The 19,369-nt window shown below is 36.8% G+C and overlaps 1 protein-coding gene and 1 long non-coding RNA gene across 4 annotated transcripts in view; both read left to right on the top strand.

Moving 5' to 3' along the window:
• Nucleotides 1-6,608: 6,608 nt before the first annotated feature.
• Nucleotides 6,609-8,691, top strand: LOC148187349 (uncharacterized). The gene is made up of 3 exons (XR_015779032.1): nt 6,609-6,774; nt 7,679-7,727; nt 8,491-8,691. It is a non-coding gene; the product is annotated as an uncharacterized LOC148187349 (long non-coding RNA).
• A 4,760-nt stretch (nt 8,692-13,451) lies between these two features.
• Nucleotides 13,452-19,369, top strand: part of alcama (activated leukocyte cell adhesion molecule a) — a 112,126-nt gene continuing 106,208 nt past the window's right edge. For 2 of the 3 annotated variants that reach the window (XM_042498804.2, XM_042498803.2), the window contains exon 1: nt 13,453-13,743. In XM_042498804.2, coding sequence (XP_042354738.1) covers nt 13,686-13,743 — 58 coding nt within the window. In that variant the 5' untranslated portion in view covers nt 13,453-13,685. Of the gene's footprint in view, nt 13,744-19,369 lie in introns of all 3 variants that reach the window. The other variant, XM_088088218.1, reaches the window with a different exon arrangement.

Raw genomic sequence — 19,369 nt, 5'->3', positions numbered from 1 at the left:
CCAAACTATGGTAAACCATAGGAGCTACATAACTGATCCTTCCTCTGCCACTCCTGGGCATGTTTGCCAAAACTTTTTTTTTTAATTTCATTTTTTATTTTGTTTACATTATTTATTTATTTATTTTCTTGATAAAAATACATATATGGTTTTTATAAGGAAAACTCACCTAGTCCTTGTGCACCTCTGCCCCTCCCAAACCTAACCACTGAGACGGAAACTATACATAATCAGGGGGAAACACTATTTGACGAGGGGACACTTTGATACAACACCTGTATTCCTCGACTAATTTTACCCTCTTGGTTAACTAAAATAACATCTGGATTGTCTACTATCTGCTGGATTCCATGTGAACGTAGCATTAGTCTTGGACGCAGGAGGCTAGGAGCGGCTGTTACAAAGTCTAGGAGCAGTGGGCTGTTTTATGTTAAGGTTGGTTATACAGTTCACAGTAGCTTGTGTTCAGGGTGAAAAAAAAATGGCAACATAAGCTTGCTTATTTCACGCTGCCTGCTCATGGGGAGGGATGTTTTAATATTATATTCCAGGATGCGTGCCTTGTTGTTTCTGTGTAATTATATAGTACAAAAGTCAGTACAGTATTTAGCTTGTTACCATGTAATTACAGAGTTAGGACAGGAAACTTCAAAATTCAGCCTGCATCCCTTATTTTACTGCGTAAATAAAGGGTAAGAATATGAGAACAGTGACTATCCAGCTCACTGCCTTATTCTTACTGTGTAATTAATATATAAGCAGAAGACATCACATTACTGCAGTGGGTTGATTTGCATCCTTGGATGACAATACAACTACTTATTTCTCCTTTCTTCTAAAACTCCCAGATATTACTCCCTTGTTCCGCTGTACCCACATGCACCAATAGAAACTTTGAAACATACAGCAGTCCTTAGTATGACTGTTCCTCCATGTTTTGAAGCTAGACTGCCAACTTTTAGCCAACTGGGTCCTTGCGCTTGCACAGTTTGCCGTTGACTTTCATCTACGTGACAAGCTTTGTTTGACCTGAAAATAATGGGATGGAATTTCCTTTTCAGTTCTGCTGAAAACTGCACCGCAGATTCAAAGGGAAACTCTATCAGCAAGATGCTCAGTTACTGAGAGGGAGAGAAGTTGCAGGGTTGTTATAAGAAAGAATGACATGAGAATCATTGAAACTGAATCTGCCAGAAAGCAGAGGTGGGCAGCGGTGAGGCTTCAAAGTGGATTACTCTCTTTCTCTGTCTGTCTGACACACACAGTGAACATTTGGAGGATACTGTGTGGAATAAAGTTGAGGTATTATGGCTTCAAGTTGACTTACCTCACATTAAATCTATTGTTGTGGGCAGCTGCCACTCAAACTGTAATTATTTAGGAGGGGTGAGATTTTGGATAAATTCTGTGAACTGAATATGAACTTTGTGTTTCCGGTCGTGACTGACTAGACTATCACATAATTGTGCCTCAAAGCATCAACTTGTGACCACAACTGTTCAGTTGATGTTCTAAACAAATGATGACACCACCAACTAGACAAAGCACTCACTCTAAAAGCAATTCACCACCCCTAATTAAATGCATGATTGCATGATAAAAATTCTACTTTATTGATCTAGATAAAGCTTTTAAGTTGCAAACATAATTATGGTGAGTTGTGTTTACAACATAATGTTTATAATTACCATCAACCAACTACTGTGTGCAATTTAAACTCAAATTTCTCTGATAATTGATTAAAAACAAAATTTGCTCCAAGTTTCCTCCACCTTCAGTCCAAGATTTAAAGTTTCCTCCCCTTAGTGATAAAAATGTCTGCACAAATTCGGACATTACAGAATGTGTTAAGGCCAAACAACTATGACACAAAGGACATTTCTTCCTTAAAAACTTGTGTTTTGATATCAATTTTTAGGAAAGCACAGCTTAAAAATGCCTTTGATTGTAGGGGAGATGCTTATTCCCCTAACTCAATGTAGCGCTCTCACTGCATGCAATTTTTCTTGTCATAACTCAAAATTATTGATGCAATTGCAGTATGTTTTTTTAAGCCAAATAATTTGTGTAACAACAAAGTTATCGATACATCGTCTTGGATCGCATCATCTTTTTTTTTAGCAAATATGTTTGTTTTTTTTGTTTTTTTATTTGTTTCGAAATGTACAGTCACACAGTCACAAACTGACAGCACAAAACATCAATTCACATTACGAATAACTCAAAAACAAATTAACAGACAATAAAATCAATGTGCACATAATGATTCCCATAAAAATGTAACTAATAAAGCTATGTGCAACAATGATGAGAGACAGAATAGCTTTAACTATAATAACATGGTCTATTATAAAACTACTGTGGTGAAAATAAGGAGATCATACAGGCTGTCATTTTATCATATGGGATGGGGAATTCTCCATGGAGCTCATAAAATGTTGTCATATTTTATAGTTAAAAAAATGCATCTTATTCCTTAGTGAGTAAGTTAACTTCTCTAGAGGAATGTAGATGTTCACTTCTGAGAGACACGGTCCAACAGGCAATAAGAGATTTGACTTCCATCTCATTGCAAATCATTTTTTGGCAATGGCCTGTTGGATTTCTGTTAACTTGATGGAGTGGCTATGCCTGATATTAGAAGGCATATCTCGAGATCTATTAGGAAAGCAAAAATGATTTTTATACCAAGGCTGTATTAGTCCCTATAATTTGTAGTGATCACAACCTATAGCATGTAGTTTGTGTTTCATGTCAACAAGTTTTCCTTCCACAGTATTTCCTCTGATAAACCAGTAGGAGTCATTTAATTCATTTGTTTGTGCCTCGTCAGTTTATATAATTTGCTTTCACCTGCTGTGTATTAAACTTAAACTTATTTATATACTCCCAACACCCCCTGTGTGCGTGTTGAATTTAAAATGCATGAATTAAAGCACTCTGCCGGGGGTATAAATTTAAAATGAATATCACTGCTCGCCAGCTCCGTTCGTTTGTACTTTTAAAGTGTAAACAACGTGTAGCAGAGGGGCCTTGAAAAGTTTCTCGGGGACTGAGAACATTTATATATTTAAATATAACATGATTAAGACAAATCTAATCCCAGCTATAATAATACTAAAGACAAGAATTGCATCAATGGAAATAAGAGCTTTTTTAAACAACAGTTTATCCCTTATGAAGCAATTAATCGTTAAACTCAGTTGCAGCCATCTGTTTATGTTGTAGTTGAAGTGCAAACATTCTCAGACTTTTGTCTTGTTAACTGGATTTTTGACACTAGTTTGAAATCTACATGCAATCGTGGTGAGTGCTGAGTCATAGTGTGAAGCCAATCTGTGGTTTCTTACTTGGCAGCTCATCAAGATCATGACGTGCACATTGTGTCTGAGGTTGTTAAGTTTGAGCTCTGGGTGATGCAGAATAAACAAGCTTATATCTGCTCAGGCATTGTACTGTGTGGATCTGAATTTCTCATTTGTTTTACCCCCTCTTTCTTTTTTTTCATCTTCCTCCTTCTCCTTCTTCCTTTTAAAAATGCCCAGTCCTGACTCACTGTTGTGCAGCAGCAATAATAGACAGTTCAATTTCCTTAATGTCTGCCTCAGAAGCAAGAGGTAAGAGGGAGGCACAAGTGAAGTAAATATGCAGATAAGAAAAATAAGATGCACCCTCTGGGGCTAACTCGCAAAGGGATTGTAGAGCTCTTGCAGAAGCTGTATCTGCCCAAGTTAGACAAAAAGACATAATTTAATTCTCAAAGCACCTGGTGAAGTGCACCCCTAACTGTGCTGCCAAGCAAACAATGTCCCAGTGCTTCTGTACATTTAAATGAGGTAATATGCATATACCTTTGGCACAAAATTGGAGCCTTTCGATGCAAATGAGCTCAAATGCAAAAACAGTCCGATTCACAAAGATCAGCTCTAAAAGCCAGTTACAGTGAAATGATCAGTAGCAGCACGCTGACACTGAGATATAAATCCTCAGTATGGTTTCTTTTGGTTCCTTGCCTGATGTTGTGAACAATACTTCTGCGACAGAAGCCTATATCTGCCAGATTAGAAAAAAAAAAAAAAAATTGTAAGTTATTATAATGAGAAACTTTCTCAAAATAATGACTCAGTATCTTAAAATAATGACTTGGTATCTATCATAGACTGTATATAAAGGTGGACAATGCACCCCGCACTTACCCCCACTACACGTAAGTAAGGCTAAAATATCCATGATATGGATGCTGCCATCTTGCCCTGATGATGTCATTCAGAGCCAGAGTCTGCACAGTATTGATACCCACGTAGAGTTCCTGCCAAAATACCTGTCTGACCAATCAAGGGCAGCCTGATTGAACACGAGAGCCTGGATTGGCTGTCACAGCTATTGATCATGGTGGAAAATTCCCTTTTTGTAGAACTGAATAACTCATTAAAACCAAACTTGTCATAAAAATTGAGTTGAACGAACATCAGAGCAATGAGGACTACCATCAGTGACAGAAACCATCCTCCAACATGGAGGGGCGGGCTTTATGGGCTATACTGCAGACAGACACCAGGGGGCAATCAAAATTGAAAACTACACCTTGGGAGAGCTGTCATGTTGTCCATCTTTAAATACAATCTATGATTTTTATATATAATTAGTATGTCAAAATAATGACTTAGTATCAGCCAACTGGAGCTGAAGTTACACATTGTAAGAGGCCTGGCAGTTGGTACAGCACCGTCACTATAACAAGTCAAAATCACTTTAGCATTTATACTCAGTAAAGTCTGGACTTTATTGACGATCCATTTGTCCATGTTTTCTTCTGCTTTTTTTCATATTTTTTTTCATTACGAGCGGGTATATGTGTTCTGTGTTGTTCACATGGACAACAGGTCTGGCTGTGTTTTGACTAGTCAATGTACACATCCATCATGCACAGTTCCTCTTCCTCGTGCTGAAAGGGTACCTACTCTGAAATAAGATCCATAAAAGTCCTTTAAAACCACATTCTAAGAACTACAACTGTCTCTAGTTCTTGCAGGGCAGATGCAACAAAAAGGGTTTTTTTGAAAAAGAAAAAGTTCCTCCAGTCTGATGACATCTATTGTGACGGTTACATCAGCACAATGGACAGCACTACACATCAAACAAGCTAGACTATGACAGAGGACACTTTATTCTCCTTTCAGAGTTATTTATAACTCAACTCTGGCAAGCACTCTAAAAAAAAGACCCATTATTTTTAACTACCTAAAAGCTGGATGACAATTCAACAACTTACACTGTAATTAAATATTTCTTTTAACAAAAAAAAAGAAGTTAGTTTCTCGGTTGCCTTGAAGATTCAAGTTGACTGACTTTGAGAAGACAAGTTTGTGAAGATTAAAACAAAAAAACTTTTCCAGTCAAATGAACTAGATGTTAATTCAGCTATAGTTAAATACTCTATCCTTTGGAAACTTGATTTCTTTTAAAAGCATGGAAAGACGGCAACGACCAAATTGAGATAAGTATTCCAAAAAATTAGTAAGAAATAAGTTATAAGTAATAAGGAAAAATAGATTCCCTGAAAAAATTGAATAAATTAATAAATAAACAAATAAATGGAAAGGTAAAGGAACAAATATAACACAAGAATGTAAAAATATTAACAGTTTTGAAAAAATATTTTTAAATATGATCATTATAAATATTGCTCTCCAGACATTTTTACTAGCATTTTGTATTTTATTTTCCAAATCTACTAATTTCTTGCAATTTATGGGACATTTCTTGCCAAGTTGGTTTTATTCCACCAGATATTTGAGCTCAATCTAACCAATATGATAGGGTTCAAAGAGTCAAATAGCTTCTGAAAGGGATCTGAACATAGCACAAGAAAACTGATGTAGATCCATCTTTCAAAGGGTTAAGTACAACTGAATTAAGGCTATTTGATGAGAAAGATTTACTGGTTTTAAGTCATTACAAAATGACCTCAACTTGTCTTCACATATTTAATCAACCTAAAATTTCAAGGTGGTGCTGAAGCTAACATTTTAGTTATTTTTTGTTTGTTCATTTGTTTGTTGGTTGGTTTTAGAGTGTGTACAAAAATGATAGAACTAATATATATATATATAAACAGTATAAGGTCATTTCTAACCCAATATATATACATTCCAACAGTCCAAAATAAATAAGTAAATAAATAAATAAGATAAAATTAAAAATTCAGATTCCTTTTTTGTTCTGCCTACTGTGTCTTAGCACAGAGGCAATATTTTTTTAATTTTGTCACATGGATAAATGCAACCGCATACAAAAAAAAAGTAAAATAGAATAAAAAAGCTAATTGCACTCAGCTGTAAATCTTGACCACATTTGTGCTGTAACATCATTATATTTTTGTGAACTGGACCTTTAGATGGTGTAGATAGCAGTTGCAAGTGATGCACAATCCATGTTTTTATCAACGACACTAATCCATTCTTCATGAATTTGCCCTCCTGTGTCCTCTGGTTGACCAGAGCCAGTCGTGCCACTTCTATCCACGAGATGTCCCCAGAGAGTTTCTGTCCTGTGCTGACTGGGTGATTGCTCCTCTTACCAGCTGCCCTCCTGCACAGCTGCTCCACACTTGCTCATTCGCTCCCCTCTACATGTAGGAGACACTTCACAGTGTAGTGGGAGCAGGCTGCTTGTTCACCTGTTCTGTTACCTTTTTATTGTTTGTTTGTTTTTGGATTACCTGAGAGAGTGAGACTTCCACCAGCTTCTGTGAATCAGCTTTCCTGCAGACAGGTCAATGGTCACACAACATTTCCATATTTATTAGAACAAACTTGTGTTATGTGATTTTCCTGCTTTAGGAGTTTGCATTTGCAACAGATATGAAAATATTGGCAAATATACAGTATGATATAAAATAAATGTTGGTTAGTCATTATTTAGACATTCAAATCTGGGATTGGAAGCACCTGAAAATGTGCATGTGCTCTGATAAAGCTACTGAGAGCGGCTAGACAAAAAGAATAAATGGTCACATTGCAATGGTGTATTTATGATGTAGTAATTTAACAAATGTAGTGGTTGTTAGATATGTTTGAAAATACAGTAACAACCTATTAATTAGCTTAAAAGATAAGTCTGGTGATGTTCTATATTTTTCAAATTGACAACAAATGACACATTGTCCTGCAACCAGAAATACTCACTTGTGCACCAAATATGCTTCTAAATGGTATAAAACTAGACAAATGCACTTCTTACTTTTTCAGTAAAATAGGCAGAAAACAACTTAAATCAGCTGTTTGTTTTTTTTCTTCAAGTTTTTAAAAATCTCAGTAGGCAACTAATGGGCTTGACGCTTAGAGCCACAGACAGGCTGGCAAAGTCTTTTCATGGGATTTGATGACAATAACAAATATATTAAATATCAACTGCTTGTCCTTGAAATAAGTTCAGCAATCTGTGCCAGTGGCTGATTCATCTTGGCTACAGCCAGCCAGTTTTGGTTGCACTTTCACATATTTGACCAACATATAACAATTTGACAAAAATGCTGGTTAAATTTTAAACTCAAAACAACAGTGTGCAGAACTTAGTGTCATCTAGTGGTGAGAAATGCAGATTGCAATCAGCTGAAACTGCTCCCGTGTGCTAAATGTGAATTTGAACTCTTTCATTAATCAAGGGGTTTTCACAGGGAGTACAATTATCTGCAGAAGAATTTCTCTCTAAAACAAATGGACCAGGTAAGTTAAACAGTTAAAAACACTTTTACTAATTGTTTTTTTTTTTTTACCAAAATGTTTTTCCAATGCTTTTGTTGCTGAGAGGCTGCTAATAATGGTGACCCTTAACAGCTTTAAAAGTACTAAGTACCCCCCCCCCATGCTTTTGAAAGAAATCACAGCAATTTAGCAATTTGCCAATTTGCTCAAGTTTTAAAGGTTTAAATACTAAAGGCATCTGAGAGCAGCACAAGAAAAGTGCTGTCTCTTCAGGTTTCAAAGGGTTAATTAATAATGTTGAAGATTTTCACTAAAAGAAATAACCGTTAAGTTACTCTTTTGCCAAATCAGGTCACATAATGGTGATGGCGTTTTGCAGCAACACACACACACACACACACACACACACACACAAAACTGTGGTAACAGTTTTATCTCACCAGCTGCAGGGCTCATAAAATGAAAATATAGAAATAAATTCACCAGACTGGTTTCAAGCCTGTCTGCCAACAAACAAACTGCAGTAACTGTGTATTACCACAGGTGTCGCCAAAGAACACAAAACAGATGTGTGTGAGCTGTGTTTTAGTAACAGCCTCTAACTCAGCGTTGGTCCATACAGACAGCAGCCTGCAGTAATGTTTGTTTGCAGCTAAAAGCTGCCTTGTGCCTATGATTTTTTTTAATGAGTTACATTTTTCTGACTCTTCACCATGACAACTCTGAATGCAATCGACCAAATGTCAAACTTACTGCTGTCAGTCTGCTGATTTTCTTTTCACAGATGGAGTTTGCAGGTTTACACAATGTGACTCAGTGACTTTGGTGACACAACCGCCACTCTGAAGGCCTTTCTTTAATTGAATGTCTGTGTTCACACACTCACCTGCACTGCTGAGGCGTCCTTGAACAAGACATGAATGCATGCCAGATCTAAGAATTCTGTTTAAAACTGACCCATGGCCTCTATGGAACTATGTGTGCAAAATACAGCAGTCAATGAAGTATTGTTTCCATGTTGTGGAGAAGCAGAAACAAGTAAAAAAAAAAAAAAATATATATATATATATATATATATTCAACATCACTAAGAATTCATTCAAGCACACCTCAGCTGCTAGAGTCTGGAGGAAAAAACCTGCTGGAATCTGCAATGCACTCATAATACATTTATTGAATGTGAGCTTTGCCACATAATCAAATATAAATATAGTACATAAAGTATGAAACACAATATGGACTTTTATCAGCTCTGCTAAATCAATAAAGATTTTTATGTAGTCAAGACAGTGATAGTGTTTATTAATTCTTCCGGTGAGTCCACTGTAAGATTTTTTATTATTATTATTAATTAATTAATTAATTGAATGTATTTTAAATAACATTATTGCCATCATATTACTACTTATGTCCCAATTTCTGTTTGTTTTCACCCCTATGAAATATAGATAATGTAGCTTTGATTTAGGGAGAAGTTTATTAAGATGCATTTATACCATATCACAGCTGCTCTTATTTGTCTCACAAAAGGCAGTTCTGTGAATACACTTTAACCCCTTGAAACCTGGATCGACATCAGTTTTCTTGCGTTGTTCAGATGACTTTCACAAGATATTTAATCCCTCGGATCGATATATTGATTTTTTAAAAGAAAAAACAAAACAAAATAAAAACACAGACGATGAGCAACTCTACAAATAAATGTCCAACAAATCACAAGAAATTAGTAAAAGGTGACAAGAAAATACCCTGAAAATTAGTTTTGAAATTGGGGAATCTAAAAACAAAATAGGGAAAAGTGTTCAGAAAACTATGTTTATAATTGTTATAGTTATAATTCTAAATTATGTTTTTCAAAAATAGTGTATTTTTTCTTTAATTTTCAGCACTTTTAATTCCATTTGTCATTCATTTTCTTTATGTTTTTTTCTTTTCTTTTCTTTTCTTTGCTTATTCTTGGGCCACATCTAGTTAAGTTACTCATTGCCTTCTCCCCATGTTTTTTTGCTCAGGTTCCAAAGGGTTAAGTGTCCCCTCAGGTAAGGCCCTTCTCACAGCAGCACAAAGGTATTTCAGTAGTCAGGTACTGTAGGAGGGGGATGCGTAGGGAAGAGCCTCTAAGCGTCCCCGCGCAGTTTCTGGAAATGAATTACACGCGGATTCTTTTTAATAATAGCAAACTGTTGCTTTATTGAAAACGCGGGCCTGAAGGTGGAGCGAGCAAGGCGGAAAAATGCTGCCTTCAGGTGCCCCTCGTAAACTTTTCAATGGGTTTACAGAGGCCTTGAGTGCAGGACATGTACTCAAATGATATATATAAAAAAAACGTCATGTGATACATGTGCTGCTTGGATGGCTGCAGTTACAGAGCAATATTGAAGAGAATACACTCAAGATAGCGTTTTAACCCTTTAACACCTCATTAGTTGTCTCGTGCTGCGTTCAGACACCTTTTACAAGCATTAAAACCTCTGAAACCTGAAAAAAAAATACTGGTGTCTGTTTAAAAACCTGAGTGGAAATCTGGCATCTTGGCATAAGGTGCCCTGCAAACTGCAAAACAAATGACTAATGACTTGAAAAGCTTTTTTTTTTTTTTTTTTTTTTTTTTTGGAGAGATGAAATAGTTAGAAGTGTATTAGAAAATAGGGGAAATTGTATCATGGAAATACTTACATGTGTTTGTATATAAGCACTTTTTTTTCTAGTCATTTTGTTCTTGTTTCGTTCATTTTCAGGTTTTGGAGTGGGGTGGGGGGGCGGGGTTAACCATTTTTTGGATAATTTTGATTAATTGCCTTCTCACAATGTTTTTCAATAAACAAGAAAAACAACCCACACAGGTTGGTTTTTGCTCAGGTTTTACACAATATTTACACAATTTTACTATTATCCTTTGCAACTGTTTGACATTCTCCATACAGATGGTGATAATCCAACAAGGACACACACACACATTCTCCTCAACTAAAGCCTACTTGTTTGTAAGTGCTGCCAATTTAGATAGTTACCTTTGCAAGGCCTTTTTTTTCTGCATTTTCCTGCTGCTCTCATGTTTGCTAATCCTCCCAAAAAGATGCTTTAAAATCCTGAAAGCCTTTTTTTGCCCAACTACCACACACAGGAAGCTTTAAAAAAAAAAAAAAAGAAAAGAAAAAGTGGCTTCTCTGATGAGCTAGCAATCCATTTAACCCTTAGGGCATGTTTTAATATTACACACACAAAATGCACAAAATGTGCTTTTCAAAAAATATTGTATTGTTATTGTGTCACAAATATTCAACATTAACATTAATTTTCTATTTTCTTTGACGTTTTATTAAAACCAAAATCAGTTGTAATCATAAATATCAAATACTCGTTTATTTTCAGAATTTTTACTCTTGAAATGGCAGGTTTTTGTCATGATGCCACTATGTTTTAAGATGAAATGAAAGGACAAAAAAACACATTATTTTCAGCACACTACATGCAAATTAGATTATTATTATTTTTTGGATTATTCCACTCTGGGATATGTCAGTGATTTGCAGCAGCATTGATTGTGAAAGTGCATCTAGTCAAAATAGCATGTATTTTCACCTTATGCAAATATGGTTAAAGAAAATAAAAAAGAATCAGGTGGAAAATAGCAAAAATAACAAATTCCAAGGTAAAAGCCCAGAAATAATACAATGCATGTATTTATGCTTTGATGGCAGTGGGATCAGAAATGATGCATTTAGGACGCATTCTTTTTGGCACATAACAGTATTAATGTCACAATTTTGTTTATATAGAGTATTTTAGACATATTGTGGGAGTTGAGTTGGAACAATTAAACAAAAATACACAATCTTGACAAAATTGATGCCATATGCATGAACACAGCCAAAATGATCAAAACATTAAGAATGAAAAGTGTGTAAATTGCGCTAAACCATCCCTACCATCCCTTTTCATCCAAAATTCATCCCAGAGTAATTTGCACAACAAAATTTTGTACTATTCTCTAATCCATCTTTTGTGTACATACTATTCTATTACTTAATTATTATTATGTGTACATACCTTATTTCCTCTATGTACATACTTATTTTATTATTTTATTACTTATTTATTGTTATTTGTTATTGTTATTTTCTTTGTTACATTTCACTTTTCTTTTTTCATGCTGCTGTAACATTTGGAATTTCCCCCAATGGGGGATCAATAAAGGAATATTCTATTCTATTCTATTCTAAGGGTTAAATTTAATTATTTTATCAGGCAGTTTGGTTTAAAGCAAGTGTTTGATGTAAAAGTGTTTCTTCAAAAGTCAGATTTTGAAATGTGCACTGTGGAAGAGAATCCACATTGGTCATGGTGAGTGCATTTGTTGTCTTTATAAAAATAAATACTAACTTCTGCCATCTATCAGCAATTGAGATCAGTGCTTGACAACTAGCCAACTATATTACATTGGGGGAAAAGCCAGTCAGATTAAATCTGTGCCATACACCTTTTATGCCAAGGTTTGGGGCATGCATATTGTTGTTTTCCAACATTCGAGGCATTACAAGTGTGGGGTTATTTTCAGGATAGCAGTCTCTCGAGCCAAGCACACCGAAAACACCATTGTAAAGGTTTCTATCAAGCCACTAAATTGGCCTCATGATCAATAAAAGTAGCAACTGAGGATGTTTCAATCATTAAGCCACAATTAAAAGTATTTCTGAAAGAAAAGACAAGGAAAAACACCACACTTTTGCTGCTGTCAGCAGGTGGGGCTTTGCTTTAGAAATCAATATTTTAATACATAATGTATTCCCACATCAGTTAGCTAAGTGTTTTAGTCTGCGGCACAGAAAGCGATGACAGTCTGTTTGGGAAATGGAATCTATCCAGAACTAACTGGAGGCGCAGTATCTTACCCCCATAGCCTGCATAATTTGTCGCCTCAACCAATAATATTTTGTCATTCATCAGATAAGACTCCACTATGTTCCCACAGTGATACTGACATTTTGCTTGTTAAACACTTTAAACACCTGATTCTACATCAGTTTTCTTCCCCAGAATGTAAAACCTGAGAAACTTGGTTTGATTTCTTTCAAAAACACGGAAAAAAAATATTAAGCAACTTGGAGAGAAATGTATTGCAAACTGCAACTACAAACAGCAAATAAATTAAAAGGAAAATAAACTAAACAAAATAAATTAGATAACCTATTTTAGGTTTCTATTTTATTTAGAATTATGTCACAGAAAAAATGGGCCCACATTATTTTATTTTTATTTATTTATTTTATTTTTTTTTTTTGCATTATCTTGAGGTCATTTTCTTGACTTGTTTTGTTTTTGATTGTTATTTTATTTTATTTTATTTTATTTTATTTTATTTTATTTTATTTTATTTTATTTAATCTTTTTTTGTGTGCTTATTTTCTGGTAATTCTCTTGTAAATTTTTATTTTTTTTTCTTTTCTTTTTTTTTTTTTTTTTTGCTGTTTTTCGGGTTATTTCTTGATAAGCTGCTTGTCGCCCTCTAATGTTTTGGACAGAAACTGACAGTGTTACTCTGTCCACTTTGAATGCCGCGTATTGTTATGTCAAAACTCCAGGCCTCCGCAATGAATAATCAGTCTACTTCGGAGGAAAAAAATCCGTTAAATATAGCCATGGGCTTTGTTTTCTGACCCTCACGTCCATTTAGCCAAGGAGTTCCCATATTTCCGACAGCACCTGAAGGCAACATAACAAGCAAAACCCCCGAAGAGCCCGGGCAGCTTCCGCCTCCTCCTTCTCCTCCTCCCATCCTCCTCTCTTTCAGCTCTGTGTTTCACCTGCGCTGCCTCACTTAGTCACGGACTTTGGTATGTTTCGGACTTTCCACGCCTCTACCAAACACGAGTGACATATCTCGCGGGCCGTATTTGTACAGCTCAGACCGACTTAAACTCCTCATTTCTTGAAGCTCCGCGGACGCGTTCACAAACCCTGACAGTTTCTGTAAAAAGGATGGATTCTGCTGCTTTCCTGTTGCTGGCTCTCGTGAGCGCTGCGACTCTTTTCCAAGGTAAGCCTCATTAAAAATGTAACGTCAGAGGGAAAAGCTTTGACTAGAGTTTGAAAACGCTGGTTTTACACAGAATACATAGGCGATATACTGCTGCTAGGTTGTGTTTTGTGTTCACGAGTAACTTGCCGGTTAGCTTTCACCGGCATGATGAAGCAACTTCCACCTGAAGTTACGGCTCTGTGCCAGGTTCACGTGTTTATGCCCGCTGAAATATGTTGTGCGCGAGACTTTGGAAATTCCGCCGTTGGTTTATTGGGCTTTCATAGATAAGCCGTTTACTGTTAAAATAAAGAAATAAAGGGAAGTGCTGGCGAATATTAACCCTTTGAACCCTAAGCATATTGGCTCGATTTCGTAAAAAAGAAAGAGGCAATGAGCAGAAGAATAAATTACCAAAAAATAAGCAAGAAATTAGTCAAAGAGAACAAGAAAATTAGGCGACCTGGAAAATTGTAAAAAAAAAAAAAAAGTATATATTTCTCAAAAAACAACCTAATAATAATAATAATAATAATAATAATAATAATAATATAATCATAATATAGTAAAATAAAAATCTGGCATTTCATTTTATGCATTTGCAAAAAAATTGTAAAAAAAATACTACAAGAAAATTAGGCTACCTGAAATTTAGTTGAAGAAAAACAACAAAAAAAAAATGACAAAACCCTTTGAGAGCGAAGCAGATTGGCTTGATTTATTAAGAAAACACAATGAGCAACAAAAGATAAAATGACCACAAAATTAGCAAGACATAGTGTGCCACAAACAACAAGAAAAAAACAACCCCCCTCCAAAAAAAGAGAAAAAAACCCAAATATTATTTTTGTAACATAGTAGTAAATATGTAATTGTTAATTTAGCTTTTCCCTCAATTTTTCTTGTTTTCCTCGACATTTCTCCCTCGCTTCATTTTTTTCCCTACTAATTTCTTGCAATTTCACACCAAGTTGTTCACTGCCTTCCACTCTCCCCCACTGCCACCCCCCCCACCCCACACACACATACACACGTTTTTGACAGAAATCGTACCATTTTCTCAGGGTTCCAAGGTTGAAATACTCGTGAAGGGCATCTGAACGCAGGACAATGACGGTGATGTGGCTCCAGGTTTTAGAGGGTTAACTATAGATTATGTAATCATTAAGGGCTCTGCCAGCTTTAAAATGTGGAGTCAGGTCGCTCCTGTAAATAAACAGGTGGGTAAACTGAACACAGGTGGCTGCTTTTCCCTCCTCCTCCGGTTTCTTTTAATAAAAGCCACCTCCCTGGCCAAACAAACAGCCGCCCCCCCCCCTCTGAGGAGCTGTCTCGCGGAGCTGGGTTTGAACCCCGGGGGTGAAAATGTGGCTGCTGCTATCTGATCATTTGTTTGTAATTAAGGATGTTTAAAATTCGGTCGTAATCCAAGCCTGTGTTTGTGTGTGTTGCGTGTGGCTGCGTGTGCGTCTTCGTGGGTCAAGAGGAGGCCGCCTCACGATAACACTTCATGTCATTTCATTTACTTTTGTCTTTCGAGTCAGAGGACATTCTTTCCCTCTCGAAAAGCTCGCATTTGTGCAGAGGATTGGCATTCTTGTGTGGGAAAATGTATTATCTAATGAGAGCGGTCCATTTATAGATTTATATTCGTCATGCTGAAGGGTACAACCTGGAAAATTTGAAAAGGCCCCTGGGGCTACCAAAACCCTATTTTGGGAGTGAGTGGTTTAGCCCTTGTGTAATCTCTGATGCTGATAGTGGATGGTTTTTTTATTTTGTGAGAAAACAGGGAAAGAGTTCAAACACTATCACCAGCTCTGGCACCACTGACATTGTCTTGTGTCAGTTACAGAGGATAAGTCAGAATAAATGTCCCCGCAGCCCTTATCTATCAGTTGTCTCTGTCGCTGGCCGTCTCTCGTCGCTCACAGAGCTGCTCTTTGTCAGAGCGACTGGAGGGCGGTGCAGCCTGTCTGACTGGTGAGTGGGTGTGTGTGATGGGAGGGGTGGGGGGCGATTGGAGCTCGACACTCCGACACAGCCGGGGTCACCATCTCCATCACTCGATGCTATCTGGCCTGTCTCCGGATCAGTGACTCCACAGGAGGCTCTTTTTTGGTCACATTTCATTTGGTCCCTGATGAAATCCATATTTATCCTGCACATAATGACAGAAAGCAGCACAGTCGATAGCAGCCCAAGTCAGTTTCCAGCTTGATCTGTAGCATTCCTCACTTCAAAGAGGGAGTGCTTTCAAAGGGACTTTCAGACTTAAAAGTTTGAAGCCACGGGAGGCTTTTCAGGGTGACTTTGGAGTGGTGAGCTGCCAGCACAGATGTGAGGGGATACAGCAAAGTGTGGGCTGCTGGGAAAAAAAAAATGTAAAGGTGAAAGATAAACACTGTTTGGAAAAGTCATAATTAGTGACAGAGAACTGCATTTCAAGAGAGAGGTTTTTCACATAAGGTGTGTGATATAAGAGCGAGCTTCCACATAATTCAGTAAAGGTCCCCTGTTTTGTGAGCAAGCATTTTAGGTCTGCAGTAATGCTGCCTTCACGGGCTCCACGGAAATATCATAATAACCATATTTTTGAGTTACGAGCACATGAACGGAACCCACCTTAGTCGTAATTTCAATTGAGAAATTGGAAAATTTTGATGATACACAAGTTGCTGAGTTGTGATGTAAAAAAAAATCTAAAAAGAAAAGTATATAATATAAAATATATTAATAAACTGAGTTCATGAAGAAAATTGAATTTAGTGAATTCAAACGCGCTGTTTAATCCTTTGAAACTTGATCTAATTGACTTGACTTTCAAAAACAAGGGGCGAAGGCAAAGAGCAGCTGAACAAGAGATTACCTGAAAGTCTGCAGAAGAAAAGAGTAAAAGGTTATAACAAAAATATGTGAAAATGAAAAGAAAAGAAAACTAAAAAAAACAGAAATGAATCGAAAATGACCTGAAAAGTGGTTACAAGTAAATCTGTAATAAATCCGCAAGACACAAAAAGTAAAAACAATGATGAACAAGGAAATTACCTGAAAAAAAAAAAACACCAAAAAAACCCTAGAAACTTACAGAAAAGTTTTCTGGACATTTCCCTATTTTTAATATATAATGTATATGATAATAACATCTTTTCCTCTGTCTCATTCCTTTTAAAACACATTTTCAAGTTGTTTGCTTTTCCCATTTTACCAGTTCCTTGCTCATTGGCTTTTTTCATACCAACAAAAAATTCAAATGAATTTGCACAAGTTTTAAAGATGTAAAACACCAACATCCCATAATAACACAAGGATGGAGGCAGTGGTAGACCGGCAGCTCCGGTGTTCAGCGAGGTGAAATGAATGTTTTTGCCAATGGAGTCTGGCTTTGAAAAAAGTAGTTTCACTTTCAGTTCAGTTGGGAAGTACTGAGCATACAGCCGGATGAATGATTGACCTGGTTTATAAGAGTTTGTATACAGATGTTTTGATACAATTGTGTTGTTGTTAAATGTTGACCCCGATGACTTTAGTTCAGTTAGTTTGTTTTTGGATTCTTTATTCACTGTGGAGGCATGTGAGAAAAACACAATTTTTCTTCACAAATTCACCTTAACACAGTGAGAAATTGATACATAAATGATTGTTTGGGGGGAGAAATATTCCTTTAAGACTGTTATCAGCATTGAGGAAGAATGCAACCCCCTCATTCACTTGAATAGTGCCTCTACATTGATGCAGTGTTGGGTGTCAATGCAGACGGCTCAGGCAAAAAACATGCAGGCAGGGTCACCCGGATGACAAAAAAAAGTTGAACCTAGAGGAACTTTTGTCACAAAAAAATGCACCATCGCCCTTATCGGCAAGACATACATGCAAGCACACATTCCTGGCTGGATTAACATTGTGTGTCTGCTCTGTGTTCATTACAACAGAAGTGATTGTCGTTGTGATTAATCTCTAGAGTTGTGAAATCCTGTCTCACAGTAATGTGATCAACTGCTCTAAGATTTGTGTCTCATAAAATCATCGATCTGTTACCCAATCATTTCCTTTGACCTTAAGCAACACCAACGCAGTCTCACTTCTCCCTTTTTTTTTTTAGTCTGAACACCCCCGAAGTTCTTCATAATACATCCCTGAAGTCCTGGTCCCTTCATAAGATGATCTTTGTTCTACTAACCTCAGCCAGACAGTGCAGGTTTTGATTTTAACTGTCAGTACAGTTAGCGTTTAACCAAAAGATGGTCATGTTTCTGCTTTCCAGAAAGATCATTGATAGAAAGCAGTAAAGCACATGGAGAAGTGAAAGTTACCCAAACTCAGGTGGGGCGGGTATTTGGCCCCTGATGAAGGCCAACTTTGTTGAAGTGTTTCCACGCTTTCCTGTGTTGTTGGTATCACAGACAAAACTCAATTGAATTGATCGAATTAATGTATAATTTATAAGCTTTAAATGTTTTTGTTGGCCTAGATCCATGCACTGTAGTAAGGAGAATATAAGTGACCATTGTTGGAAAAAAACAAGCTTATTTTTAAGTTCTGCTACCTGCCAGATATTTATTCACCACGTTACTAACACACTTTAAAAAGTCGACCAAATTGGTATGTTGCCAAATAAACAATTAATCCTCCCGGTGGCATGATGATCTGTCATGCTTGCTGCAGCAGCATTTTTTAAAGTTCCCAATTTCCATTCCAGTCACAGGACTTTTCTCAGAGGACTCAGCGCGTTGATGACAGCACACAGGCTTGTTTGTCTCATCAATCTCCTTTTTTATTTATTTTTTTTTAAATTTCAACAGCATTGTGTTGAATGGGACGTTTCTGTATTTGCCTTCAGGGTGAGCCAAATAAGAATGCTACTTTTGAAAACCACTTTTTATACATCTCCAAGCATGATACTTGCATCCTAATCACATTAACGGTAATCGAGTCATTATCTGTATCACCTTCATTGCCACCTGTGCCCAGGGACAGTAACCATTCATATTTGGAACATATGGTATAAGTACGTAATTGAAGAACTTAATCACAAACAGCTGAGGTCGTAGTTTGTAAAATAAAATAGAAAAGGATTGCTGGAGAGCTTCGGGTGCTTCTGTCTCCCTTATAAACCTGCTGGCTCTCTGCAGCTCCTTTGTCTCTGATGCAAAGCGCCCCAAATTCAAGATGCAGGCCACGGTGTCCTCCTGGCGGTTTCTTGGCTTAGGAGCACTTTGCAGTTTTTCAGCCTTCTTTCTGAGCTTGGCGTTCACACCCAGGTACCTCTTAGATACATTCATTCATCACCGGTTGATTTAACATGAATTGGTAAAGTACGGAGTTTGGTACTCAGCCCTGCCTGCTTAACATATTATGGGGGCATCTTGTTTGAATTTTTTTAACAGTTAACAAATTATATCAAAAACAGATCACTCGTGAACTTCAGTTGTAAGGAAACAGCTGCTTTTTCAAATAAGTGCATGTGGTTATGGTAGAGTATTTGTATGTATCCAAAATGCTTCAAAATGCTTTCTGATGCTTCAAAAGCATCAGACTGCCACCTCGCTTACTGAAGTGGACTCTGGGGACTCAGCCCCATTACAGTACCTGCTCCTTTGGTTTTGATCTTTGATCCTTTTTTAACACAGCTTATAATTCATTC

This window comes from Plectropomus leopardus, chromosome 15 (genome assembly GCF_026936395.1).
Source record: "Plectropomus leopardus strain MGB_pleo_1.0 chromosome 15, ASM2693639v1, whole genome shotgun sequence".
Taxonomy (NCBI): Eukaryota; Metazoa; Chordata; class Actinopteri; order Perciformes; family Serranidae; genus Plectropomus; species Plectropomus leopardus.
Note: the sequence above shows the minus strand (reverse complement) of the source record. Positions and strands in the feature narration are given on the sequence as shown.